The 27,445-nt window shown below is 42.6% G+C and overlaps 1 protein-coding gene and 1 long non-coding RNA gene across 3 annotated transcripts in view; both read left to right on the top strand.

Annotated features, from left to right (window-relative positions):
• NTRK3 (neurotrophic receptor tyrosine kinase 3) overlaps positions 1 to 13,426 on the top strand; it is a 416,320-nt gene extending 402,894 nt beyond the window's left edge. For both annotated transcript variants that reach the window (XM_018066411.1, XM_013972912.2), the window contains 2 exons: positions 7,153 to 7,311; positions 11,312 to 13,426. In XM_018066411.1, the coding sequence (XP_017921900.1) occupies positions 7,153 to 7,311; positions 11,312 to 11,497 (345 nt within the window). In that variant the 3' untranslated portion in view covers positions 11,498 to 13,426. The remainder of the gene's footprint in view (positions 1 to 7,152; positions 7,312 to 11,311) is intronic.
• On the top strand, positions 13,520 to 23,522 carry LOC106503342. Its single transcript, XR_001297003.2, has 2 exons — positions 13,520 to 15,376; positions 16,740 to 23,522. It is a non-coding gene; the product is annotated as an uncharacterized LOC106503342 (long non-coding RNA).

Below are 27,445 nucleotides of genomic sequence, written 5' to 3'. Positions count from 1 at the left end.
ACCACTGGGGTTTGGTGAAACATGCCAGCTTGCAGATGCTGCTACTGGCCAAAGATTGAAGAGTGAGCATCAAAAAGAGAAATTATAATTGACTGACACACTTCAAATGTGTAAACACACACACACATGCACAAATAATTAAGTATGCTTCTCAAATAAGCCTCTCAATGGTCACCTTCAGAGGAGGCTAGCGAAGGAACTCCGGCTTCCCCGGTGGCTCAGACGGTAAAGAATCTGCCTGTAACGTAGGAGATGCAGGTTCGATCCCTGGGTCGGGAAAATCCCCTGGAGAAGAGAATGGCTACCCACTCCAGTATTCTTGCCTGGAGAATCACATGGACAGAGGAGCCTGGCGGGCTACAGTCCACATGGTTGCAAAGAGTCAGACACGACTGAGAGACTAACACACCCATACAGAGAAGGAACTCGTTATTCTGAAAACTGGTAGATAAAAGGAGTTCCTATATAAACTGTCACCAGTGTAACCAGTAGTTAACGAAGGAAAGTTCTTACTCATGGAAGATTTCCAGCTGATATGGGCAAAGGGAATGCTCGAATTAGAATGTCACTTTTGCAGCCACTCATGAAATAATGGATCTCGGCGATGATCACCAGCGGCCACTGGCATCCTAAGGTGAAACGGAAATTTGTGACGGAAGGTCAGGCTGACAAGCATCTTGAATCCACAATAATAGCAGTGGTGGAAGAGTTACCTAAGGTAGTATAATCCAAAGATCTCCAGGGACTTATTTTTTTCTTGACTCATTCCTTGGAATTTTTGCCTTATTCCTGTATATTTCCTGTTCAAAGGCTCAGCCTTCAGATTCTTAGCGTATCTCATTGAGAGCTTGGATCATTAACTAGAATTTCTCAGGCAGTGCCTGGGCAAGTTACCTTATCTTCATCTGTGAAATGGGGATCATAGGGAATTCTACCACAGAGTATGAGAGACAGGCTTAAATGCAGAGTGTGTGTAACATCCAGTGGTATGTTACATCCAGTGTGTATCACATCCAGTGATAGTCAGTGCGTATTAATTAGATTGTTCTTATTAAGATTATTATTTCATCCCATTGCTTGCCTGGCTAGGTTTCATCATGGGGATATTTGTCTATATATATATAGGGGTGTGTGTGTGTGTGTGTGTGTGTGTGTGTGTGTGTGTGTATTTATTTTAACCTGGGAAGGATTTGACCAATAACTTTCCCAGCGTGGATCTCTCTAATATGAGAGAAGGATACAGGAATGCAGGCAGCTCTGAAGGAAAATCAGCATAGTCTGAGCAGATAGATAGATAGATAGATAGTGAAGTCGCTCAGTCGTGTCCAACTCTTTGCAACCCCATGGACAGTAGCCAACCAGACTCCTCTGTCCATGGGATTTTCCAGGCAAGAATAATGGAGTGGGTTGCCATTTCCTTCTCCAGGGGATCTTCCCGACCCAGGGATCAAACCCGGGTCTCCCACATTGTAGGCAGACACTTTACCGTCTGAGCCACCAGGGAAGTCCAGTCTAGGCAAACCTATGGGAAATATGGACAGTCTAGGAAATCAGGCTTGTCCTGGTGCTCACCACACACACACCAGGACACAGTCTCTGCATTTTATGTGTATACTCTTGTATTTCATGACGCTTGGTGGGTTTCTATATATTGAATATATCATCTCACTTTAGACACAGCTGTTGCTTAACTTCTATGTTGAAGATGAGGAAATTGAAATTCAAAGAGGTTAAGAGTTTGTCAAAAGTCACATCAGAACCCAGGGTTTTTGACTTCCAATTTATTGCTTTTGTTGTTGTTATATCACAGTCCACTAGAAATAGTTTAGTCCAATTCTGGAGGAATGCTGTATAAATTTCACCCACACTGGTGATGCCACCCAGTGAAAAATCTTAATAAAATTCTTCTTAGCAGTAACTTTGTGACTGATTAATACCTTTCTGATCATTTTCAGTCCAGAGACTTAAACTCCTCAAAATTTATACCAACGCACTCAGATTTCTCTTTTTGTACATTTGGAAATTTCAATTTGAAATGGCTCTTCTGGGTTATGTATAGAATCATCAAATGAGGCAAACAGCCCACGTCAATTTGTAAGAATCTGGTATTTACCATTTCTCATTTAAGAGAAATGTTCCCATATTCCTAACATCTTTTCCTTTTCATTCAAGAAACCAGGTACAATAAATCATTCCACTAGCTTTCATCAAAAACCTAATTTTTCTCAAAAAATATTTTGATTTAGAACATAAATAAATTAGGTCCACTGGTTTCCCTTTAGTCATATATTTAGTTTTCTTCCTCTTATTGTTTTAAAATTTTCAAGTGTGGTACATGCTCATGAACAGACAGCATAGGAATACATAATATAGAAAAAATGGAGTTTTCTTTGTGGTCAGTTTTCTCACTTTTCCTTCCTGGAGGAAATCGCTGGCTTAATGACTATATTTCTGGACCTTTTTCTATGCATTTACAGACTTATACGTTATTGCCTTTTAATATATTTGCTTATGCACACACATTTTACATAAATGAGAATGCTAATATATATTTACAAGGTTTTACATTTTCATTTAATATATCCTGGACGTATTTACATATCACTGTACATAACTCTACTACATTCCTTTCAAGTGCTGCATATACATTTAATGATGAATAAATTGCTGCCCTTAAAAACAATGAAATAAAATATCTTCAATGAAGTATTTTTTGCTTACATAAGCAAGTATTTTCCTAAGACTCCTAGAAGTAAAATTGCTGAATTAAAAGGCACTTAACATCTTTAGGGTGGACATATTCTGCCAGGCTGCCCTCGAAAAAGGCTGCCCAGTCTTAGCAACGAACAACTCTTTCCTCAGGCTTTTTATACACTGGATAGTACCAGTCTCTTCATTTTCCCCACATGATAAAGAATGTGTCTCTTTATTGTTTTAACTCACATCTCTTCACATGTTTGTGGCCATTTGTAGCTCTTCCGTGAATCATCTGTTCTTCATTTCTCTGTTGGATTTCTTGTTTTTAACTAATTTAAAGAAAACACTTTATAATGTATGGATTTTAATTCCTTCTTACATATATGGCAAATATGCCATTTGTTTCTTAACTATGCTTATTTTGTATTTTGCCATGCAAAAGTATTTAATTTTTACCAGGGGTGTCTCTGGATTCTGTCCTTTATGGCTTCTTGACCATGTGTCTTATTTAGGAAGGCCTTTCTCTCCTGAGGTTATACAAATAGTTTTCTAAGTTTTCTTCTAATATGATTATTGTTTTGTTTTTTATGTTTAGCTCTTTAATCCATCTGGAAATGATTTTTGTATATGGTGTGAGGTAGGTATCTAACTGTACTTTTTAAATGAATAGTTCATTGTCCCTACACTGATTACTAACCCATCATTTCATATATTAAATTCCAGTATTGATACGCGAGTCTGTTTCTGGACTCTACTTTGTTCCATTGATCAAAGAAATTGTCTATTCCTATGCCAATAACCCAGTGTGTTCATTCCTGTATTTTGATATTGTGTTTTTCTATCTGATTGAGCAAATATCCCTTGTTGTTCTATTTCAAGTATATCTTAGTTTTTTTAATCAAATGCTCCTCTCGATGAATTTTGGTACTGCATTGTCAGTTTCCATACATTATGCCATTGAGGGTTTTATTTAGATGGTGCTGAATTTTTAGATTAATTTTGGGATGAATGAGAAGTTTATAACTGAGTCTTCTTATCCGAGGAAAAGACACATCTTTCCATGTCTTCAGATCTTCTTTTATGTTTTTTAATAGTTATATTTACATAGACCTCATAAATTTTCTGGTAAGGTTTATACCAAGGAATTTTAAACATTTTTTTGGTTGTTGCTCTTGTTGCTATTGTACAAACAAGTTTAATTTTCATTGAATTTTGAAGTCATTGCTACTGGTGCATGAGAGTAATTTGATTTTTGTATATTCATTTCATGTCTGGGTAGCTTACTAAATCATAAAATGAGTCTAATTGCTTTATAGCTAATTGTTTTGAACTGTCATATCATATGCAAACAATGATAGTTTGACTTCCTTTTCAGTATTTTTAATCTTGTTTTTATTCTTGCTTTATTGTATTGACTAGGATTACAGAGTTTTGCATCAAATCTGTAATAGAAGATACCAGCTATGCTTTCAATGTTTTATCAGTAAATATGATATTTACTATATTAAATAAAGGAAGTTTACCTTCTGTTACTAATGAATTAGCACTATTAGTCAGGAAAGGATGTTGGTAGTTTTGGGCATCTTTTGAAAGAATAGCTTTTCTTCTTTTATTTTTACTTTAGTTTACCTTGTTTTTCCTCTTGCAATTTCCGACTTCTTTTTAGGGTAATATGTGATTGGTTTTTGTAAACACATTTTAGGTAATTGGAAATAATATGCAACTTTTTAAGAAGGCTGAAACATACATACATCACCCATATCTATCAATTAAAACTCATTATTTATATTTTTTAAATGTATCTTTATTTTTGTTGTCTTCTTGCTCTGTCATTTTGCATAATAAGTGTTTTAATTTTCCTTTGTAATTGTAGCTTTGTCAGTTTTCTTTTATTTATAACATATTTTACTTTTTTATACATTTTTATTGCTGTTAATTTTTAGTTTATGATTTTTCATAATGGCAAATTTTATCACCTTCAGATATAATATAGATCACTTTGTCTTCGCTTAGTTCTTGACTTTCTGAAATATTTTTCATATGTATATTAATTTTTGATATATTCTATATTGATTATATAGCATATATATAATATACTTTATATATGGATTATATTTTCATATGTATTACATATATTAAATATTATCTATTCAAGTTATATTATCTATCCAATTATATTTGCCCTTTATTTTTATGTATCAATGTATTAAATATTACACACATCATATATTGAGTATTATTTTTTACTGTTTGTTACGTTTTAAAATGCTTTTAAAATTTTCAATATTTTCTGTTATTTCCTTTTAAACATGTCTTTTCTAGATAACATGCATCTTGGTTTTTTTAACATAAATTTTTTCTTTACTTAAAAGGTAGTATAGCCTATTAGTTCTCATTGTCTATAGTGATGTAATTTAAAGTTCTTTTTCATTTTGTGCTTGCTATTCACCATTATCACCATTTTTGTGGTCTTTTTGTATTGGTTAGAGATTTTTGGTTCTATTTTCCTGAAACTGCTTTGGAAACCATATGTACTGTTTTTATTCTTTTAGTAGCTACATTAATATTTTAGCAAGCACATTTAAAGTTAAACTGTTACAAAAATTGAAGACTATAAATTCCCTTGCAGAGTCTTGATCGGGCTTTTAATTATTTCCCTATTTACTCTTATATGCACTTATTTTTAATATTATCTAAAAGTTTCATTCCAGAATATTGTTAATAGTAGCAATGACGTTACTATTAGCATTATTAATGGTATTATTTACTTTATACCTCTGTCTTACAGAAATCCTTTATTAGTAATTATATTATATTTAACTAACATAGTACTGACCATTATTTTTATTTAGGTTGTGTTTCTGTGGCTTATTTGCTTTGCACTGTTTGTTACGTTCCAATTCATTGTATATTTTAGATTCTGTTTTCATTTTCCTGTAGTACATCTTCAATTAATTTTTCTGCTTTATTTTTCTGAAAGGCCATGAGTGGTAAACTCTCTGAGTCTTTACTTATCTGAAAGAAACATCTTCATTTGTCTTTACACTCGATGCAGAACTGTCTTGATTATAAAACCCCAGGTTGAAAACAACTTCTGCAAATCCATATTATCATTTACCTTCTAAAATACTTTGTGGATAATGCAAACATGATCTCTTTTTTTAGTAACAAGATTGCCCATCTTCAGCAACTCATTCTTTCTTATGTGTTTATGATTATAATTCTTACAACTGGCCCATCATAGAAATGAGAGCTTCAGTTCATTGTTCCTCATAATAGCTCATTTATAGAGAGCTCTTTTTCGATCAGTGGAAAACAGTTTTCTAACAAGTTTCATGTGTTAGCCAGAAGTTCCAATTTCTGCTGCTCTATTTATGAATGATGCAGTTAGTTCGTGAGTTCTAAAGCATGCTGTGAATTTTCTTCCACTTATGCTAATAATATGTCTAGCCCGCTGGGCAGTGAGGATTTCCCTACTGTTTGTTCTCAGGGAAGTAAAGCCTGGATGGCAGTCTCTTCCTCATATCCTGGACTGTCAGATCAGTAGATCTGCAGCTGGCTAATGTCCTTGTTATTGCTGTTGTTGTTTGGTCACCAAGTCGGGTCTGACTCTTTTGTGACCTCAGGGACTATAGCCCGCCAGGCTCCTCTGTCCATAGGATTTCCCAGGTGCGAATACTGGAGTGGGTGGCCATTTCATTCTCCAGGTGACCTTCCCAACCCACAGAGCAAACCCACATGTCCTGCGTTGCAGGTGGATTCTTTACCACTGAGCCACAGGGGAAGCCCACTGTCTTCCTTGAGTTACTTTAAAAAAACACTCTCCTTCCTGGCTTTTGCGATCTTGCTAAGAATGGTTGTGAATGCTCTTATAGTCCACCTGATTTCTTATTAGCATGTGATCTCTCATGCTTTTGAACTTCCCTATCCCCTTCTCTCCAAACCCGAAGTTGCAGTGAGAAATTCAAGATTGTCAGATAAATGCTAAAGCCATAGTTCCACAGACTGGGGGCACATCAACCACATTGTGCTTTAACCTCCTTGGCCAAGGAGTCTAACCTAATGTCTGCAAATCCTCTGAGACTTGTTAGACTCACTCAGTGATTCTGTGACTTCCTGTGGGACTCCTTCTCAAGGTTAGATCTGACTGTAGTACCAGATTCTGAAACCCTCTCTCCCACTTCAAATTATCTTGTAATCTTTCTTGAGCTTCCATGCCAAGGAGCCTACCTTCCCTTAGGTGTGATCTCTAATTGCTACCCTAGCTGCCTCTAGCATCCTAGGGCTTGGAGGTCAGCATCTCCACTGGCCCTTCGACACAAAAGTTGCATCCCATTTGGCCATCTTAGAATAAGATGCATCAAGAGGGCATCTGCAGATGAAGACTGCAGGCTGATGCAACTGATTCTGGTCATTGGGTCACTCTGTGTGTGCTTCTGTCTCGGTCCCTTTTAGGTGGGAGGACATACCATGCTCCCCATTCGCTGGATGCCCCCTGAAAGCATCATGTACCGGAAGTTCACTACGGAGAGCGACGTGTGGAGCTTTGGGGTGATTCTCTGGGAGATCTTCACCTACGGAAAGCAGCCATGGTTCCAGCTCTCAAACACAGAAGTATGCAAGGGGGCAGATGCCTGGAGGAGTGATGGGGTGGGGGGAGGGGGTAGTTAAGGAGTTTGGAATGGACATGTTGACACTGCTATATTTTAAATGGATAACCAACAAGGCCCTACTGTGCAGCAGAAGGAATTCTGCTCAGTGTTATGGGGCAGCCTGGATGGAGGGGGCTGGGGGAGAGTGGGTACATGTATACGTATGATTGAGTTGCCTGAGTTTGCCTGGAACTGTCACAACACTGTTAATAGTCTAGACCCCAATATAAAGCAAAAAGTTTAAAAAAAGGAAAGAAAGGGGCAGGTGGGAACCTTGACCTGTGGGAGGCTGATAAAAGATATCTGAAGCCAGCTCCTAGACAAGAGTGTGCAAAACACTGGGTGGGTTTTGAAGCTAGCAGAGCAAATGTCAGCAGAAGCAGGAGAAGAGTGACCTTCTTGATAGGAAAAAGAAAAAAAGCATAACCGTAGGAAACGTGCTGTGATTGTCAGGAGAGCATGAAGTCAGATGTCGAAATTGAGATGCAAGGCACAGTTCTGTTTGCTCTGCTACACTTAAAAAAATCACAAAAGTTTCACTAAGACAGAAAGTGAAAACAAAAAAAAAACAACTATGAGGTTTTTCAACTGTGCCGTCTTGTGGAAACACCTACTACTAAGTCCACCAGATCATCTGGGTCCCCAGAGGCGTTAGGCAGGCCAAGCCCAGAGATGTGCTGGAAGGTGGATGGGGAAGGCAAATTTCATGCACCTGATAGAGCTGTGTGTGGACTTCGGGGAGTAAGATGAATCATAGTAGTAAATGTAATGATATACACGTTATGCCTTTTTATACTTTTGATGTACAGTATTAGTAAAAAGTGCTAGCCATCAAATTGAATAACAACTCACATTTAAAGCCAGGCATTTTCCGAAGCACATTAGCCTGTATTAACTCAGGATTTTTCACACAAATGCTTGTTGAAATTCAAGACAAAGGAAGGGGTACTGCTTGGGGTTCTGGAGTGGATTGGCCTGGTCTCAGAGGTGAAAGCTTCTGCCTGGAGAAGACCTGGGCTGTGGTGCAGAACAAGATGCTTCTCAATGACTGTGTTGCCCCAGGGAACTCACTCCAGTTTGTAGGCAGTAAAGGGCTGGGTCTTCCAACCCAGCAGAACTATGAAAGATTGCAGTCTATGGTCTGTTTTCTGGGAAAACATAAACACGAGGACCTTTTAATATTAGAATACTATCTAAATATTCCAGAAAGTGTCTTTCTTTTTGGAAGCTATGTTCATGTTGGCTTTCCTGTACCCTGACCATTTAATTAAGTAAATATCAAAGGCCGAAAAGAAGGCATTTCTTTAAACTTATAATATGTTATCATTTGGAAATGGAATGGGTCCTGACGACATTTCCCAAAGCAGGAAAATACACTTTAATAACTTTTCTTAAAAAAATGAAAGTGTGTATATCAAAACTCATTTGTTATGGTGCTTCATGGGCTTCCCTGGTAGCTCACATGGTAAAAAATCTGCCTGCAATTTAGGAGACCTGGGTTCGATCCCTGGGTTGAGAAAATCCCCTGGAGAAGGGCATGGCAACCCACTCTAGTATTCTTGCCTGGAGAATTCCATGGACAGAGGAGCCTGGTGGGCTACAGTCTATGGAACTGCAAAGAGTTGGACATGACTGACAAGCTTACACAGACACATACAAAACTATTGTTTCCTGGGTAGGGGGTGGTGGTAAACACACACACACACAAGAATGCGTATGCACATATCCGTGTGTACACATCCCGGCACATTTGCATGCACTCAGGCACACAAAGCATCCTGATCACAGCGCCCATGTAGTTTTCTGGCTCTAGTGGAAAGGGGACTCTAGGCTGAGGGCTCTATTGGTCTCAACAGACAATCTGTCCTGGATGTCTAACCTGCCTCAGCTTCGGAAACAAGGTCATTTCTGACACTCCTTAGTTAGGCATTGGCCTTGAAGATGGGCTTCCTACCTCCCCGCCCCCTCCCCCTGCCCCCAGTTTCCTTGTCCACTCCACCCACCCCAGCAATCAAGTCCTAGAAGTCACCGATCATGAATTTCTCTGTCAAATTGGCAATCTGGAGAGGAGGAGACATCCCAGTGCTTTAGCCCTAGCAGCCACTCCTTCAGTTTCCACTAGACCACTTTTCATGGAGGTGAAGGTAATAGAGGACGGAGACAAGGCTCAAATGAAAGCAGGGGACATGAGCAGCGGGAGAGCTATCAGACTGGCCAAGAACAGAGCCTAGTGGGCCTTTGCAGACTGGGAAGATCAAGAGAGTGCCGACACAGGGACTGTTTGACAAGCTGCCCCAGAGAGACGTGGGCTACGCTGCAGACAAGGTGCCGGTGGGGGCAGCCTAGGGAGGTAAAAGCTACACATACAGGGGCTTCCCTGTTGGCCCAGTGGTTAAGAGTCCATCTACCAGTGCAGGGGGCGTGGGTTCCATCCCTGGTCAGGGAACTAGGTCCCACATGCCATGTGGCACATTCAAAAAGTAAAAATAAATAAATCAGTAAAAAAGACTACAGATAGACTAATGGGGACCAAAGGGGGGAATGTGAAGCTGGCCAAGAAGTTTAATCATATTTTTCCATTGCATCCTAAGGAAAAACCCAAACAAACTTTCTGGCCAACCCAGTAATACTTTGCACGTTCTCTACTAGAAATGCACGCATGTTGTCACTTCAGTTGTGTCCGACTCTGCAATGCCAGGCTCCTCCGTCCAAGGGATTCTCCAGGCAAGAATACTGGAGTGGGTTGCCATGCCCTCCTCCAGGGGATCTTCCCAACCCAGGGATCAAACCCAAGTCTCTAGCATCTCCTGGATTGGCATGCAGGTTCTTTACCACTGAACCACCAGGAAAGCACTTGCCTAGAGACGACTCTGTGTGTTTTTATCATCACAATTTTTCTTCAAATGAGGAAACTGTAGTTTGGAGTCAGTAAGCTGCCCAAGGTTACACAGTGAGAGTTCGGAAGAAGTTCAAATAACCTGAGAACTGGAAGATGGAATCTTAAAAATTCACAGTGGCAGCAAATAAGTCACTCTGAGGAATTGGACTTCAACCACAAATTACAGGCGCGGTCTGGAGTTTCCAGTTGGGGATGGTCCAACTATACGTTACCTGCTTTCTTCCTGCTCCTCCTTGTGGCCTCCCCTTTGGTACACTGAGTCAGACAACCCTTTTTCCTCCTCATTTGGTCCTTAAAGGAGTTGGTCAAGGGATGGTACCCATCTTACAGGTAAGGATACTGAGATCCTATGAGGCCAGTTGACTTTCTCTGGCCACCCAGCTCAGCAATGGTGAATCAGGCAGTTGGTCCCAGTGTTAAGGACTTTTAAAGAAATAGAGAAAGTAGAATTGATACATATGTTGTCATCAGTTCAGTTCAATATCAAGTATAAAATAGATAGTGGGATGTTGCTATATAACACAGGGCGCCCAGACTGGTGCTCTGTGATGACCTCCTAGAGGGGCAGGATGGGGGTGTTAGGAAAGAGCCTGAAGGGGGTGAGGAGATATATATATATATGTATACACACACGCCCTGGGTTCAGTCCCTACCTTGGGGAGATCCCCTGGAAAAGGGAATGGCAACCCACTCCAGTATTCTTGCCTGGCAAATTCCTTCCACAGGGGAACTTGGTGGGCTGCAGCCCTTGTGTGTGTGTGTGTGTGTGTGTGTGTATGACTGATTCACGTTGTTATATGGCAGAAACAAGCACAACATTGTAAAGCAATCATCCTCCAATTTAAATAGGCAGAGATGGAGTGCAAAGAGCAGCAGGGGCCTGGACCAGCCAATGCTGGGTCCTAGCACTTGGAACTCATGCCCAGGACAGACGAGCAGTTCTGCTCTCCAGCCCAGTCTTTACTGAAGAGCACCACTGAAGTCGCGGCCTTCTGCTGAGTTTGAGCTGCTGGGCCACAGCTGAGCGTTGGTGATAACTTCCTTGTTCTCTCCCCTTTTCCAGGTCATCGAGTGCATCACCCAAGGCCGTGTTTTGGAGCGGCCCCGAGTCTGCCCCAAAGAGGTGTATGACGTCATGCTGGGGTGCTGGCAGAGGGAACCGCAGCAGCGGCTGAACATCAAGGAAATCTACAAGATCCTCCATGCTTTGGGGAAAGCCACCCCCATCTACCTGGACATCCTCGGCTAGCAGTGGCCAGTGGTCACAAATCCATATTCTGTTGCCTCTTCTCTCCTGGCCTCACCCCATCCCTCTTTTCCACCTCACAGACTATTTTCTTCCATCCTTGACTGAAACAAACATCTTCATATAAACTCAAGTGCCTGCTACACATACAACACTGAAGAAGAAAGAGAAAAACCCTGTAAGGCAGTTTGGCATATATATATATATATATATTTATATATCTAACTATCTATCTATCTATATCTACAGAGAGATACCCTCTTCTCTAATGCACAGAGAAGCTGCTGATACAGAAACCGCAAGACTGTAATGACAACCCAGAAAATCTTACCTATTATGAACGCAATTGGAAATTTGCGTAGGTGTAGGCTGTGGCCTGTATTTCTTCAGCTCCGTCTTTTGAGAGCGGAAGATCTTAAAGATGCAGAGAGACAATCTTTGTGTTGGGATGGGAGGAGCTGGGGAGGAGTGCCAACCACTTCTGCATAGGTGTGATCACCTGCACAGGTGTGTTAGCCTCAAGCTCTGCAGGGCAGACCATGTCATCAGGGTCAGCAAGGAAAGAACACCAGACCAGGGGCCGCTGGAACACCTCACACCTCCCCTGACCATCGTCTCCACCGCCTTCCTCCTCTCCACCACTTCCAGGCTATTTTCTAACTTGTCCTTTCTGGAAAGTACAGTCCTCATGCTTTGGGGAGTCAACAACGGCGCCTACAGGTAAACACTGAACAAACAACAGCAAAACAGGAAGCCACGGCGACAGTGGCCTACATCCATCTGGGTGTGAACCGCGCCTTCCTTTCTAAATCTGAAAGAGCTGTGTCATCTGTCCTCTGAGCGTCAAAGACTGGGCTTTCTGGATTTAACGAGCCACAGAATTAAAAGCCGAAATCTGAACCGTCATGGCACTGCCTTCTGTCTTTCCATCAGGCAAAGACTCCTTGGCCTCGCCTCCCACATTCAGGCTACTGGGGAGATAAGGGGGGTTTTGGACATTCCCCGTGTTGTCTGTAAATGTGGCTATAGCAGGGTTCCAACGGCAGGAGAGTTCATGCCTTGCAGATGTTTGAAGGTGTGCCCCTCTGGGGCCTCTGTGTCTCATCCTGTCTTCTCTAGATTCTAGCTCCCACTTCTCGGGAGCTCTGTTAAGCCCCAGGTAAACTCCGCTGCTGGAAAAGGGGGCCAGGTCCAGCCAGAGGCACTGGCAGTGCTTGTTTCAGAGAGTCAGGTGATGGTGTGGGCAGGAGCCAGCAGGGGAGAATCTGTTTGGCACCTGCACCTGGCCCCTTGGCATTCCCCTCACGTTTCCAGCCCCTGGAAGGATTGATGCATCTGCCTTTGAGCTGCTGTGAAAATGCAGGGGCTGAGGAATCGCTTTTGTGGGCTGGGGGCGGGGGAGGGGCCGAGGCTGCTTTGGGAGGCATCCAATGGCCACCACCGCAGGCTGGGCATCTTAATGAGGACGGAGCCCTGACCAGGGAGAGAGAACGAAGAAGCATCTGGGCTGGGGCCAGCTGCCTCTGCCCCGGCACCAGGGAGATCACTGCCTTCTCAGTGCCTGCTGTCAAGGACCGTGAGGGGGTGGGTCTCTGGGCCCCCTGACCCATGACCACAAGCGGCCCGTGGAAACCGACAGCCTGGCCCCAGGGAGCCCTCCCGCGGGGGCGGAGAGGCTATGCTTCTCCCAGGCCACTGGCCCTTCCACCTCGCCCCAGGCACAGAGCTACCGAATGGACTGGCCTTTTGCCCAACTGGCATCTCCAGGTCCCCTGACCTGCCCCCCTCTCTGCCAGCTGAAGGGACAATTGGCAGCCTGGACATTCTGGTCAGCTGCTGGACAGTCATCCTGCATGGGGTTCGGGAAACTGAATTCTGTGTTTGTGGCTTTGCTTCTCTTTTTAAGACCCACAAATATTTTTATTCGGATAGAAAAGAGCAGTGCTCAGACAGTGGGGCACGGGTGGGCTTTGGGGATGGGTGAGGCTGCTGAGTGGGCTGCGAGGGGTGGGGGGGGAGTCAGAGTTGGGTGTGGGCTTTCTCGCTGTGCTGTGCTCCCCGCCCCGAGGACTTTTGAGAAGAGCTCTTAGGATGGACCATCTCAAAGGAATCCTGTGCTGTCCTACGGCAGTGACCCCTTGGGCCACTCCGGGGCTGCTGATGCTGGGTTGAACGCTGCGGTCTGGTTTGGTCCCAGCTAAATGAAAGACAGGTGATCCAGGAGGGAATGGTCAGGAGGTCCTGGGAGGAGGTTTCTCTTAGTGAGAGATGAGTCCCCAAGGTTCCTGTTGCTGCCTCATCCCCAACCCCCCAGCACATACACTGTGTGGCTTCCATCTTCCTGTCTGTGTGTTTCTAGAACCTATGTTCCTAGAACCTCAGAGTCTCTGGTGGTCTCGAAGATGGGGAGGTGAGAAGGGATCAGTGGGCAACTGGGAATTCAGAATGCAGCAAGGTTTCAATACAGGGTGCTGAGTCCTCCTGGTCTGATGAAAGACAGCAATTCCTTTGCCAGCATGGAGGCTGGTGTTGTCAGATTTCCCTTGTCCTAGTCCCGCGGGCCTCTGTGTTGGCCTGGGGGTCATGCCCTCATTATATCCATTGTCGGCAGCTGCCTCCTGTAAGAGTCCGAGATGAAGGATACGGAGGGGGAGGGCTTGCTTTCTCGCTGCCCTTGCTGTGAGCTCTGTGTAGAGTCTGCACGATGACTTATTAACCTCAGCGGGTAGCAAACATCAAGAGTCTTTTTGGAAAATGAAGGAGGCAGAGGATGGGGCTGCAGCAATGAAAAGGGTCCTCGGGGCTCTGGGGTGAGTCAAGTAGGTGTTTCCTTCTGTAGAGGGGCGGGACTGAGAAGGCGCGCCCGGGTCTCCATGTCTCCATCTGCAACAGGCAGGATGTTCTTGCTCAACTCTGGCCCCTTCTTTGTTCTGAGATTCTTAGAATCAGCCCTAAATCTCTGTGCCCGTTTCCTTAGGGCCACTCTGGACTGCCAGGCGGTGCCCTCTGTAGACTCTGAGTGGGTGGGGGCAGTTGCCTCAGAGGGCTCATCCTTCTGAACGTGGGTGGCTTCCGAGAAGACTCTCCTGTCCTCCTTGCCAGTCACAACGCCGCAGGGCTGAAGTGCCCAAGGTCACTTTAGGTCTCCTTCACCCTCCTAGCCTCCCTGCACACTCAAAAAGCCCTGGTAAAGGGTTATTTATTTGTTTATTTATTTTTAAGGAGCTGGAGGTGGTTAGATGGGTTTTGAAATGACACCCCATTAGCCAATATGGCCACCCCCATCTAGTTCAATCTCATGGCCCGCTACTAAACTCCACAGTTTAGAAGTCCACGCCGGAGTGACTGGGAGGGGGTGTAGCATCACTCAAGCTCCTTTGTAGCTGTGGTGGATGCGCGAGTTCCCCCAGGCTTGTCTCCCTGCCACACCCTCCTCACCTGGTCCCCCCCAGACTGAGTGTGAGTGAGTTGCTGTTAGATGCCCACCTGGGAATAGGGTGCCATGGCCAGGGGTCTTTCCAGTTCTTCTTGACTTTGGCGGTGAACCCAATGCTGTCCTCTAATTACACCCTTGACCTCTGAGTGGATCTTGAGGGTCACTAAGCCTCGTTCAGTTAACAGACAAAAATTTTGATATTTCCCCCACTCAGAAGATGGTGTGCAAATCATCCCTGGAAAGAGACCTCCTACGGGAGGCAAAGGTTCCTTGGTCCTTCTGGGTTCAGGTTGACCATGACTCTCTCTCCTCTGATGCTTACTTTGCGGACTACACTAGTGCAACTATTTTTGGTGCTAAATACTACAGAAACCAACACCAACGGTAGAACAGCCAGCCAGCCCATTTTTAGTGCTGTTTGAGACTCAACTCAGAAGCAAAAGCAGGTCAGTCTTGCCTGGAAAGCACAGGATACGTGGGAATTTAGATGATGACATGGAGTGGTGGAAAGACCTCTGAGATTCCTGCCTTTGCTCTAGTTTCTCAGGGGATGTTGGCCAAGTCAGCTAGTCTCACAGATTGTCCTGTTTCTCACCTGAGGCATTTAGAAAGTTGGAATGGTTACCCTTAAGGTCTCTTTCAGTTAAAAAATGTTGTGTTGTGTTCACACTTTTTTTTTAAGACTTGCTTGTTAGAAATAAGAAGGAAAATAAAAGATAGGTAAGGAGGAGAAGGAGGGAGCATTATCAGTGGTTAAGATATTGATTATAGAAGCCAAATCAGACAGGCTCAGTGATGATTAGGTCTGGGGGTTGTTGGTGGAGGGAAGTCAAGCAGACAAGCCCAGGACCCAATTTTCATACTTTTAAGGAAGGCTGCCAACTAGCCCCTTGGTTGATCTTACCAACCTGTCCCCCTCAACTGGTCAAGCTACTCCATTCAACACCAACATACCCAAAGTTGGCAGAAACTGTTCCAAGACTTGGAGACAGTGTGCCTGCTTACTCCTCATACAGGTTGCTGGCAATCTGAGTCAAAATTCAAGAGATCTTTTATTTTACCTGCTATTGTGAGGACCTAGGGTGTTGACAAGACATCAGTGTTTTAAGTGGCAGACTGTTCATCAAAGTTTTGCTCCACCCAGGCATGATGAGAGATTTCCTTGCCATGTTTCCAAACCAAACAGCAGCAGTATTGTTTTCACTCAAGGTGTTGTTGTTACTATGGATGGTCTTGAGGTCTGGGGCCTTGCTTGTGCTTTGCTCAGAGTCTGGAGCAGAGAAATATCTATAGATGTTTGTCGCATGAGCCCATGTGCTGCCCGTCTACAGAGCTGCCCTCAAATGCCCGGGACTGTCTATTGTTAGCTTTGGCTGGGAGCCAGCCTGCTATTGAGCCCATAGCAGTTGCCTTAGAGTGAAAAATGATTCTGTAACCAATAAGGTTTTGGTTCCTGGAGCACCAGTATCTTCTTTGATATCCATCTTTTTTTTTTTTTTTTTTGCCATACTTAATAAGTTTCAAAGGAAGATTCCAAGTCTTGTACCATCATTAAGATATCAGTATAGGCTTTAGAACATGTTTTGGGATTGCTTAACATCACTGGGAATCATCTTAAGTCATCTTAAGGGGAGTGAGTGAATGATAGTCACTCAGTCCTGTCTGGCTCTTTGCGACCTCATGGACTGTAGCCTGCCAGGCTCCTCTGTCCATGGAATTCTCCAGGCAAGAATACTGGAATGGGTTGCCATTTCCTTTTCTACTTACGGAGAGAATAGGTCTATATACCTTATATGCTTATATCCACAGATTTCACTGGAAAGACTTCAGTGGAGGTCCCTTTGGAGTAAGGAAGTTGATTCTATCAAGCTTCATCAATTTGAGCCTTACATGTCTCAAGGATGAGAAATCCAGAGATGGACTGGCCTAAGAGATGTTCAGAAAGGTCCCGAGGGGAAATCTGTTCTTTTGTAAAGTTCAATCACTGGGGGCTCCCTGAATTAAATTCTGCTAATGATGACATCCTGAGCATCTGAAAATGGCTCTTCCCGGTTCATGGATCACATGAGAACTCACCGTTTCTACACATCCTGTCCTGTTTCTGGGCTGGTATTGAATTCACCAGCACTGCAGGTGAAACCAGTCTGTGGGAGGGAGGGGATGTAGAGAATGTGAGATGTTGATCACTGGTCGCTCTTTCTGAAAGGCACTGCTGACTGTGGTGGGTGTGGTGAATATCTGTGAATCCCTGCATGGGGTATGAGGACTTTTGCTGTGAGAATAATCAGTTTCACCCAGAGAATCTGGTATCCTGTCTTCTGACATAGTCTCTGCCTCCCTGGTATGTTCCTCAGAATCAGAGTTCCCTGGACTGTCTAAACAAATTCTTTGCAAACAAGAGATCCTCCCACCCAAGTCTTGGTATGCCAACATAGACACTATTCTATTTCACAAGGAGATCCAAGGAAATTTGGGGTGCTCTCTCAAAGTACTTGAAATTCTTGGTCCAAGTAAGAAAAATTCAGATTCCACTTCCTCTTTAAATTCCAAATTTAAAACAAGACCTGATCTGATATTTGCAGTAGAGAGATATATCTTAAGCCAGTGTGCCAGGCTGTCTCCCATCCTATAGAGGCAAGAGAGTGAGCTCTATTCATTTTTCCCAATCACCAAGGTAAATGGTATTTTATGTGCAGTGCCATGACCCAAGCTTGGAGCTTTCAAGAGATACTTATGCCCAACAAGCTAGAAGTTTATAATAGAAGGCATATCAACATTGTATAGATGAAGAAAGCTCGTTGGAGTCTCCTTCTGAGAAATGCCTGTCACTCAGATCTTGCTTTTCAGCTTTACATCTCATGAGAGAAGTTGGTTTCTTCTCAGTTTAGGTGATGACAAATTTAGATTTCCTTCCTGAATGTCTGAAGGTAGATTGAGCACCTGGATATCCACAGTCTACCCTGACACTTCTCTGGGTGCAGCATCTCTAAAGCCCGTGAGAAATATGTGTAGCTAAGCTAAGTCTGGCAGCTATTCCTTCGTTTAAGAAGAGTTTGCAGGCATCATAAAAACAAATTTTGTAATATGTTAACAGGTAGCACATACTCAAGTGAATAGCTTCCTGACATCTTTTGTTTTCTCTTGGAGAAGTGTTTATGTTCCATCTTCATTCCACAGCTTCCTGACATTAGCTGATTCCTCTAAGCTCACCTCTGGAGTGAATAAATAAACCTGGTCCAAGTGATTTGATGCCTGCTTTCTGCAGTAGAGAAGTAAATCTTAGTAAAGAAGAACGTTTTTCATTGTTGTCTTCTTCTTCTTCTTCTTCTTTTTTACTTTTTCTTTTTTTTTTTTTCCTTCTGGCTCTTATCCTCCTGCTTCCATAGGACTGACAATCCAGTTTCTCAGACTCCATGAAGGTCTTAATATAAGGTGAATCTCAGGACCGCAAACAGTTTGGACTTCAAACAGTGAGAAAATTGGTGCTGAATGATTCGGCACACAAAGCAGAAAACTTTCATTTCCTGCAGGCAGGATGGAATTGACTGTTATATTAAGACTTCTGAAGGAGCCCTGCCCTGGAGTAATTTCAGCACTGTCAGACAATGTTGACATCTAGATTAACCTCTGTGCAGTGAAGTTTACTGCAGAGCTCATTGAGAAGCATGTGGTGGATCTCTGCAAATCCCATCTAGAACCATTGGTGGGCCACCCTCCACACCATGCCCCTCCACTCCCCACCCACTCCTCTCCCCATCTGTGGACTTTTTAACCTCCAGGAACCATGGCTGGAATCTGATCCCAGGAGATGGAATTTGGCCCCCTTCTCTGTCTCTCTCTCTGTCCATGGTGCTGAACCAGGCTTTGTGCTCAGCTGGAGTGACAGTGGTTGTCATTGTATTGGTTTTCCCCTCAGGGGACTACAAATCAAGGCATGAAAGCCACTCTGCTGATGACAAACAATTTTGTGGCATATCTTTATGCTGCACAAAGTGAAATGGTTTATAAGGAATTAGTGTGCCCCACATCTATAAGACTTTCTCTGAGCTCTCCAGTTCTCTAGCATTTCCAGGGTCAGACATAACAGGTCCTGACTACAGCTTGGTGGTCAGGTGGGGGTGACGGATTCTGATGGACAAAGGTATTGCCCTATGTCTGGGTAGGTGTTTCCTATGGTTCTAACAAAAGAGGTAGCATAGCTCCTTTTTCTCCTGGTTGGGACAAAGTATGCAGCTGTCCACTACGATCTTTTTTGCCCACTCTCTCCTGATGGGGTGGTGGGCTCCAGAGTGGCCCATACCCTTCCTAATTCACTATGTGAAACCACACAAGGGTGCAGCAGCCAGAAGAAACCTCAAAGTGAAAAATCACAACTTCTCTACAATCGGGGGCCACTCATCACACCAAAAGTGTTGAGAAATGTCCTTTAGAGTAAATTCATTGACCACAAATTTCCCTGGTGTCTTACTGGTTTCTGTTTCTCCCTGAAATTGTTTTTCCCACTTTGCCTCCTATATTTAATGAGTAGCAGGAATCTTTTTGTATTCCCTTAGACATTCTTTAGGAGAAATGAAAGTTGCCAGTCAAGGACACTGTGTTTATTGACTGGGAAAATAGATTTATGGGCCAAGTAATGTCACAGCCATATAAAGAGGCAGACCTGATGACTTTATTTAAAAGCAATTATCAGTGTTTTATTTTGCCTGGGTGCTCAGGCTTATATAGGGCAAACTGCATTCATCTTTCTATTTTATTACTTAAACTTGTTCACATGCACACACACACACACACACAAATACCTTTACACTCCTGTTGGTCCTAAAAGGTCCAACAAGCAGTGTGCCCCATTTGTCTTTCTCCCAACAACATCCATGCACATGTATGTGCAAATAAGTGTACACCAAGCCTGAAGTTACTTAAACTTATTATATCTCACCTTTTACTTTATTATCTACACAATCTTCAGCTTTCTGACTTTTTGCACTATGGATCATCTATGAAATTAAGGCCTTTTCAAGGAAGACTATATCTTGAATTTTCAGAACCTTCATATTTAGTGGTTGGATTCATTTTCTCAGAGAAACAGAAAACCAAACTGAACCTTGATGCAGATTTTATTTAATTTTGGGGGATGGAAGAGAAGCAATGGATTGGAGCCTGAACAGTACATACTGTATTATGTATAAGTATAAATGTAAGTTAGTTCAAGCAGATTAATGAACCTATCTTGGGGCTGAAACCATGAGATATCAAACATTCAAATGGAATGAGAGCATGAAGGGGAAGTGGTAGACTTTCCTGGAAGATTTCAGTGTTCCACGGGGACAAGGACAGAGCACTGGGCTAAAAGTCAGCTGGGTATAGTTTGTCTGGGTGACTGTTTCCAAGTTACTTCAGTTCTTTGGGCTGATGTGTAAGCGTCCTTAGTCTACAGTGGACAGCTGGTAGACCTGAGCCTCTTCTTGAACGGCAGTGCTAACATAAGTCAATCTCCAACTCGTCTATTGCTTGGATCACTTGACTGAAAGATATCTTCTCCAGGTCTCCCCTAGAACAAGACTGCAAATGTCCCTGTCCTGAAGATTCAGCCTTACTTTAGTCTTGTGTTCAGGTCATCTCTTGCAGCTCTTCTTTGTATGTTCTTGAACGTTCACACTTGTACCATCCACCACTACCCCCTATTGCATCCCTCTATCTCTGCCAAGTCAGGAAAAGCCCCACTGGCCCCTCTCCCTCCTTCCTAGTTTGGGCATCAACCACACTTGTGATTTAGCCAAGGTTTCTGGAGAGGAAACCAGTGTGCTCTCAGCCATCAGTCTTTCCAGCTCATTTGACCAAATGATTAGCTCCTTATTATCATCTCATCAGTCCCTCTTGCACAAGAGATGTTGGGACAACAAACCCATGATAATGTCCTGTTCTGTCTTTTTGAGGATTATTTGTTCCTTCTGTCTTGGTTTAGAGAGGTTTGCCTTGCCACAAACAGGTTTTCCTTCAAATTTCTTGAGTCATTTTTCTGGCTGTTAACTAGACTGATAAAGGGTAAACCATGGTTTCCTTCTTTTTTTTTTTTTTTTTTTTTTTTTGCTTAGGCTCCTATCAGCACGGGTGTACTATATCCCTACAGAATAAGAGTGTCACATGTCAGCAAGATGTTTATTTATTTAGTGGAAAGGCTATAATATGGAAACACAGATTTGCAGCAGCATCCAAATCTTGAAGGGGATAAAAGTCTTTTTCAATCAAATGAGATCTTTACTGTAATGGCACCAGGAAGGCTTATACCTTAAGAACTAAATTGAACCTGATAACATGGTCTCTTTTTAGGGAACAATGAGGTGGAAGAAATTACCCTAGGACCTGGGAGACTAGATCCTCCACTCCACAAATCATGCTGTATCAGTAGATATTTCAACTCTTTCTCTCAAATGGCTCTGAGAACCAACAGTGACCTATGATCAAATATCCACGTTAACTACTAAAAGCAAATTCATCACATTTAAACACATTCCTAGTTGCTTAATATAGTTTTTCCCTGGTACTTCTGGGGATAGTTTAATATTGTTTCTTTTCTTGATCCCTGTTAATATTTTCAATAAGATTTCTAAATTCTTTTATGTTCATTTCTTTAGGAAAAACATGGAGTCAATTCAGAATTTTGTGTATGATAAAATGACTAAACAGACTGAAAATAGTGTAGGGTAGGGGGACAACCATAGGACTGGGGAGGAGGCCGAGGACATCTAAGCTCCTATTTTTGCTGAGTGATCTTGGAAACATCATTAGCCCTTCTGTGCCTCTGGTTCTTCATCTACAAAAGAAAGCTGCTAACAGCCCCCTGTCCTCACCAAATGAGATCATAGTTGTCCAATCACCCTGTGGGCTTCACAGACACCTCAAACAGTAGAGCCCACTCTCTGGGCAGTGAGTTTTGCCAAGAGCTTTCCTGGGTGTTGAGGCTGTGAGTTCCTTTGGAGATGTGCTGTTTTGAAGAGCATCTTTCTTCAATCCCTCCTGTGATTTGGCTTCTAGAATTTTGTCATAGGTATTTTCTTCTTGGAATCATCATCAAGCTTGGAAGGCCAGAGAACGCCTTTCCAAAAATACAAGCAGAAAAAGGGTGCTTTAATCATATGGCTTTGTCACTGAAAGCTTTGATGGTAGACCTTGTTTTCAGGTCTGGAGTCCTGAATGTTCCACAGCAAAATGGCGTGTCCTGCTGTGTTTAACTCTGTATTATCTGTTATTGCTTTTGTGAGGTTCTGTAGATTTCAATGCAATTTTTTTTTTAAAGTAGGACTCTGTTACGTTTCCTTGATAAATTGGGTAGTGAAGCCAGTCTTGAAGAACAGCACCCAAAGTGATAATGATCCTGAAACAGTATTGTGTTCATTCTGGGGCTAGCATTTTGTGTATAGGAGAATAACCTTAAGATGGAAAAAAAAAAATGTTGGAGTGAAGATCAAACGCCAGACCACCTTTCTAACAGCCTTGAGCACTCCCAAATAGGTATGATTGGGATTCCCACTGAGAAACACATCTGATTGGAAATGAAACCCCTGACAATACATCGTGAAGCCAGATTACCAAGGTTACAACAGTGATGTCATTTACAGCCCCTTAAGAAAAAGGTCTCAGGTGTTTGTAACACCAACCACTGTTTGTAAGGGTGATTACTTGGTATGTTAAAATTCTCAAATGTAATTTCCTTTAGATCTCCAAGCTATGATCAGGTGCAATGCAACTGACTAAATGCTGTGCATGCCTCTTCTTCTTTTTAAAGAATTTTTCACTCCAGAGAGAAATCACAATAATCCTGAGGACCTGAAATCCTAAGAAATTCACAAATCTTTTGCTCAAGTTCAGACCATTTCAGCTTCCCACTTCTCTTTCTACCTGAGGGTCAGTTTTTGCCTGTCTTAGATAGGAAAGCAGCATCTTTGTTCTGAACCTCTGTCCCTGTGACATTTTCCCTGCAGCTGTACAGCAGACAGAAAGCATTTTCGCTTACTTTGAAATGAGAGTCCAAATTGGGTTATGACTAGGATTTTAAATTATGATGTGAAATTGGAGAAGGCAAGCTGATTCAGGGTGATGTTCCATAATTCATTCTGCTAATCCCATGGAGCTGACCTTCTTCACAGCCTGCCTTGAACAAGCCATCTCCCTGTGTAGCTTCCTAGTGACAAGGTTTGATTACTTAAGGATTTCAGAGATATCATTTGAGAAATAACTCACTGGGTATGGAAAATTTGACTTAATATGTTAACAGGAACAACAAGAACCTATTTTAATGTTTTTTTCTTTCCTATCTCTGAGATTTTAGTCTTTCTTGAGGCCATTGGGCTGTTTCCTTTTCAAGGCTGGAAAAAATTGATTATAATTCATGTCTATAGAAAGGCTCCCCCAAGCCCATTGCAGCTGGGGGCAACCCCAAATGACCCATGATAATCTTTTGTTACCCAACAGAATCAAGGACCCTTCTTGGTTGTGTGTGTGGGCCATGGCGAGTAAGCTCAAGGGTATTGTCAAAATAAAATGAAAAGAAGGCAAGTTGGGACAAGAAAATTCTCAGTTTGAATTTGAGAGAAAGTAGCAGTGTTGCTCTCTCTGGCAAAGATTTGTGTAATGTGAAGGGAATAGTCATGTTCTTTCTCAACTAGGTTTTACTTTCTGAGTGTGTGTGTGTGTGTGTGTGTGTGTGTGTGTGTGTGTGTGTGTGTGTGTTGGGTGGCAGAGGAGCTGGGAACATTAGGAAGTAGCTGTTTGTGAGTTTAGACTTCCTCTTGAGCATACTAAAAGCTCTGCTCAGTTTCTCAGAATATGACAATAAAATTAGGGGTGGAGAGGAATTCAGAGGCCTGTGTTTCAGTATATGACAAATTTTTACCCAAATACTTCTTTCAGAAGCATTTAGTCCTTTGCAAGCCACACATATCCTATGTCTAAAGTGAAAGAAAGTGGAAAGTGAAAGTCACTCCGTCGTGTCCAGCTCTTTGCGACTGCATGGACTATATAGTCCATGGATTCTCCAGGCCAGAATACTGGAGTGGGTAGACTTTCCCTTCTCCAGGGGATCTTCCCAACCCAGAGATTGAACCCAGGTCTCCCACATTGCAGGCGGGTTCTTTACCACCTGAGCCACCTTAAGGTATCAGGAAAAGGAGTCAGTCAGTAGGCAGTTTCTGCAGACCCCAATGCTTCATCCAATTGATAAGTTCCTTTTCAAAGAGTTAAGTATCTTTGACTCACCTGAGAAAATATACCAATAGGGCCTGAATGGGGAGTGGTTTGGGGTGAGCTACCCTATCAGTATTAGGAGGTATTATGACAGTGTGTTAACTCTGTCCAACAGGAAAACTAGGGATGCTTTAGGGCTGTTTTCATTTGGAATGGTGTAAAAAAAGAGGCTATTAAAACACATTTTGAGGACTGTCCCCCCAAATCAGCCTCTGTTGTGAGAGTTTTCAGTTTCTTAGGCAGAATTTCTCTCTTCTCCCATCTGTCAATAATTTGGAGGGGTGGGGTGGGTATTTGTTTTCAGCACCAAGGACAGCAACATCTCCCTCAATTGAACAATGCCTGCTATTGTGATTTACCTGCCAGTCAAAGAAGGGTGGAATTTTTCTTTTAATTCCATCCTTTGGGACCTAAAGCTGGAAGACATTATTCTTAAGATCAGGTACTCACATCTTTTATTTGTTTCCAAGGCTTTTTCTGTCACATTCTTAATCTGCGAACAAATAATAGGTGTTGGACTGACATGCCCAAATCTCTTGGCTCAAAGGAGTGGAAAGACACTTAGGCATCAGTGGAGGACATATTTTGGCATGGCTACCCACTGCAAAAGTCTTCACACGGCGCCAATGACTTGTAAACTCCCAGATGGAGGATTGCTCATTGGTAATCACTTAGAAAAAAAATTCTGCCTATTTCTCCATGAACTGCAAATCTATGTTTTACTCCATATATACGTGGAGGCAATATGTCACAAGAGTTGAGCAGAAGCTATGAGCTTTGGAGACAGAAAAGGGCCCAGTGATGCTGTTGTTAAGCATTTTGAACACTTGGTGGGGCATGGCTTTGAATACCAGCAGCCACCTTTAAATCCTGAATGCTGTTCAGCAGCTAACTTTGCCTTAAACAATCATAGTAAAAATGCAAATGGCTCCTTAAGCCTTCTGTCAGGTTAGACTGAAGGCTTACCCTGCGAAGGTGCATAGCAGAAGCACATTTTGTCACCTTGCTTTGTGGTGGGACAGTTGTCACAGAGCACAATCATACATAGTTGCCATCTTAGAGGCAGCATTGCATTCTTAACTAATTGTCAGCATTCTCCACACATGTCAGGGTGGACACTCCATTGGGAAGACAAGAGAGTCACTGAGAATTTCACTTTAAATACAGTCTTCTATTTCAGAGAGGTTAGATATATTCCATTTCAATTTCTTCTGAACCATCTTGTCTAAGGCTTTGAATTCTCTGTTATACCCTCTCCTTCATTTTCTCCTCCTCTCTTCAGTGTTGCTTAGCATAATCCATAATATTTATTGTTGCAAGACCACAAGGGGTCCTTTTTAAGGATAAATGAGGTGGTAGAACTAGACCAGAATCAGATCTCAAAGGAGCCAAGTCAGTGGAGTTGATTTTGAACATTTGAATGGGTCTGAGGAAAACCCATCCTTCCCCTACATTCCTTGTCTTCTTGAGGCCATCACATTCCAGTGCTTCCATGCAAAAAAGGTCATGGAAAGTTTCTCTAGATTATTTATGTGAGGAGGGTGGAAGAGCTGGGTCAAAAATCCTTTGTTGGAGTCCTTCAGAATAGAGGAACTTTATTTTACAATTGAAATCAAGGGACAATCCTGTTTAGAAAGAATATGCACATGAATGACCAACAGTTTCCACAGAGTTTAATATGACCAATTCCTTTTTCTCAGAACAGAGAGGAAGGATTTTTAGGTTGATGGATAGGAAACAAATGATCCATTGGTCAGTGGGGCAAATGATCTGAGACAGAGATACAGAAGCAATGGAGATGATGGCCAGGGAAGACTCAGGAGAGAATGGGCCAGAGAATAAAAGACTACAAAGATTCTCATTACTTTTTCTGCAAAATTCCTAAAGTTTCCAAGGGTATGTCTAACCCTCTGCCTCTCTAGAGGCAAGCTCGGCATTTCTACTGAGTTATTAAGGCATATGCCCTACAAACACCAAAGTCTTGTATTTTCCACTCCCAGCAACACTGGCTGTCCAGAGTGGGATTTGTCCCCCTTCCCTATATCAAAGGGACTTGTTTTCAGGAGAAGTGTCCTTTAAATATCCAGCGAAAACTGGAGGTAATTTTTTGCATGAATGGCTTTTTACAGCTAGGTCTAAAGCAGAACAAAACTTGTATTAAACTAAGTGCTACTTTACATATCTTATTTCAAGAGAAATGAAGGATTTATTGCTGTGTAAATGATGTACACTGATTTGTTTCTTAATGGACATTACATGTCCCTTTATCTTTAGGCTGATGTTGGGCAGCAAACTTTCAATATCTGGAAAATCAGCTGGTACCTACTTCAGTGCACTCGTTGGAAATTACGTTCTCAGAGAGGAATTTTGCAAATGAAGTTTAGGTGCTCATGTAACTGATTTCCACCCCCTCCCTAAGCTTTCTGTACTAAATATATGTAAAGTGATTATATCTTGTCTCATTCCATGTGTTTGTGTGTGTTTCCCAATGTTTGTGTAAATATATTAGCCATCTGAAGGGTTCCTCAGAACATGGCAACAGCTGAGCAACGGTGTCTATGACATGTGGATATATGTTCCATTACACACTTGTTCTGAGGCCAAGCTAATCTTACAGAGTATAGGAAGAGAAACAATACGATGTAGCTTGGGAAAAGTTTAATGAGGGATACAGGATTGCCAAGCCACCACTTACTGGTGGAGACCTTGGCAACAGCCGAGTTGAGGTGTGCTCAACTGGATTTGACATCATTTATTTTAATCTCAATTGATTGTTCCTCAGGTCTGTTGTATGACTTAGAAATATTCCTCCATGATTCTTGTTTCTTTTTTTCTCCCCAGACTACTGGAAGTTGCCCGTCATTCTTGCTTCCTGTTATTCAGATACCGAAGTTGTTGACTTAAAAATGGGTGCCTAAGGTTTTAGTAAAACTGGGTTTTCCTAATAAGTAGTGCCACTTCCTTGAGGTACTATTTCTCTGCTTCTTTTCCTTTCTAACAAATACATCCCTTGGAGAAGGAAAATGGCAACCTACTCCAGTGTTCTTGCCTGGAGAATCCCAGGGACGGGGGAGCCTGGTGGGCTGCCGTCTATGGGGTCACACAGAGTCGGACACGACTGAAGTGACTTAGCAGCAGTAGCAGCAGCAAGGGATGTATTTGTTAGAAAGGAAAAGAAGCAGAGAAATAGTACCTCAAGGAAGTGGCACTTTTACTTGCATCCTGGCAAGTCTTAGTTAGTCAGTTCTGTTAAAGCAATGATTGTTATTTGCATT

Source organism: Capra hircus, chromosome 21, assembly GCF_001704415.2.
Source record: "Capra hircus breed San Clemente chromosome 21, ASM170441v1, whole genome shotgun sequence".
In the NCBI taxonomy this organism is placed as follows: Eukaryota; Metazoa; Chordata; class Mammalia; order Artiodactyla; family Bovidae; genus Capra; species Capra hircus.
This window is presented reverse-complemented; position numbering and strand designations above follow the sequence as displayed.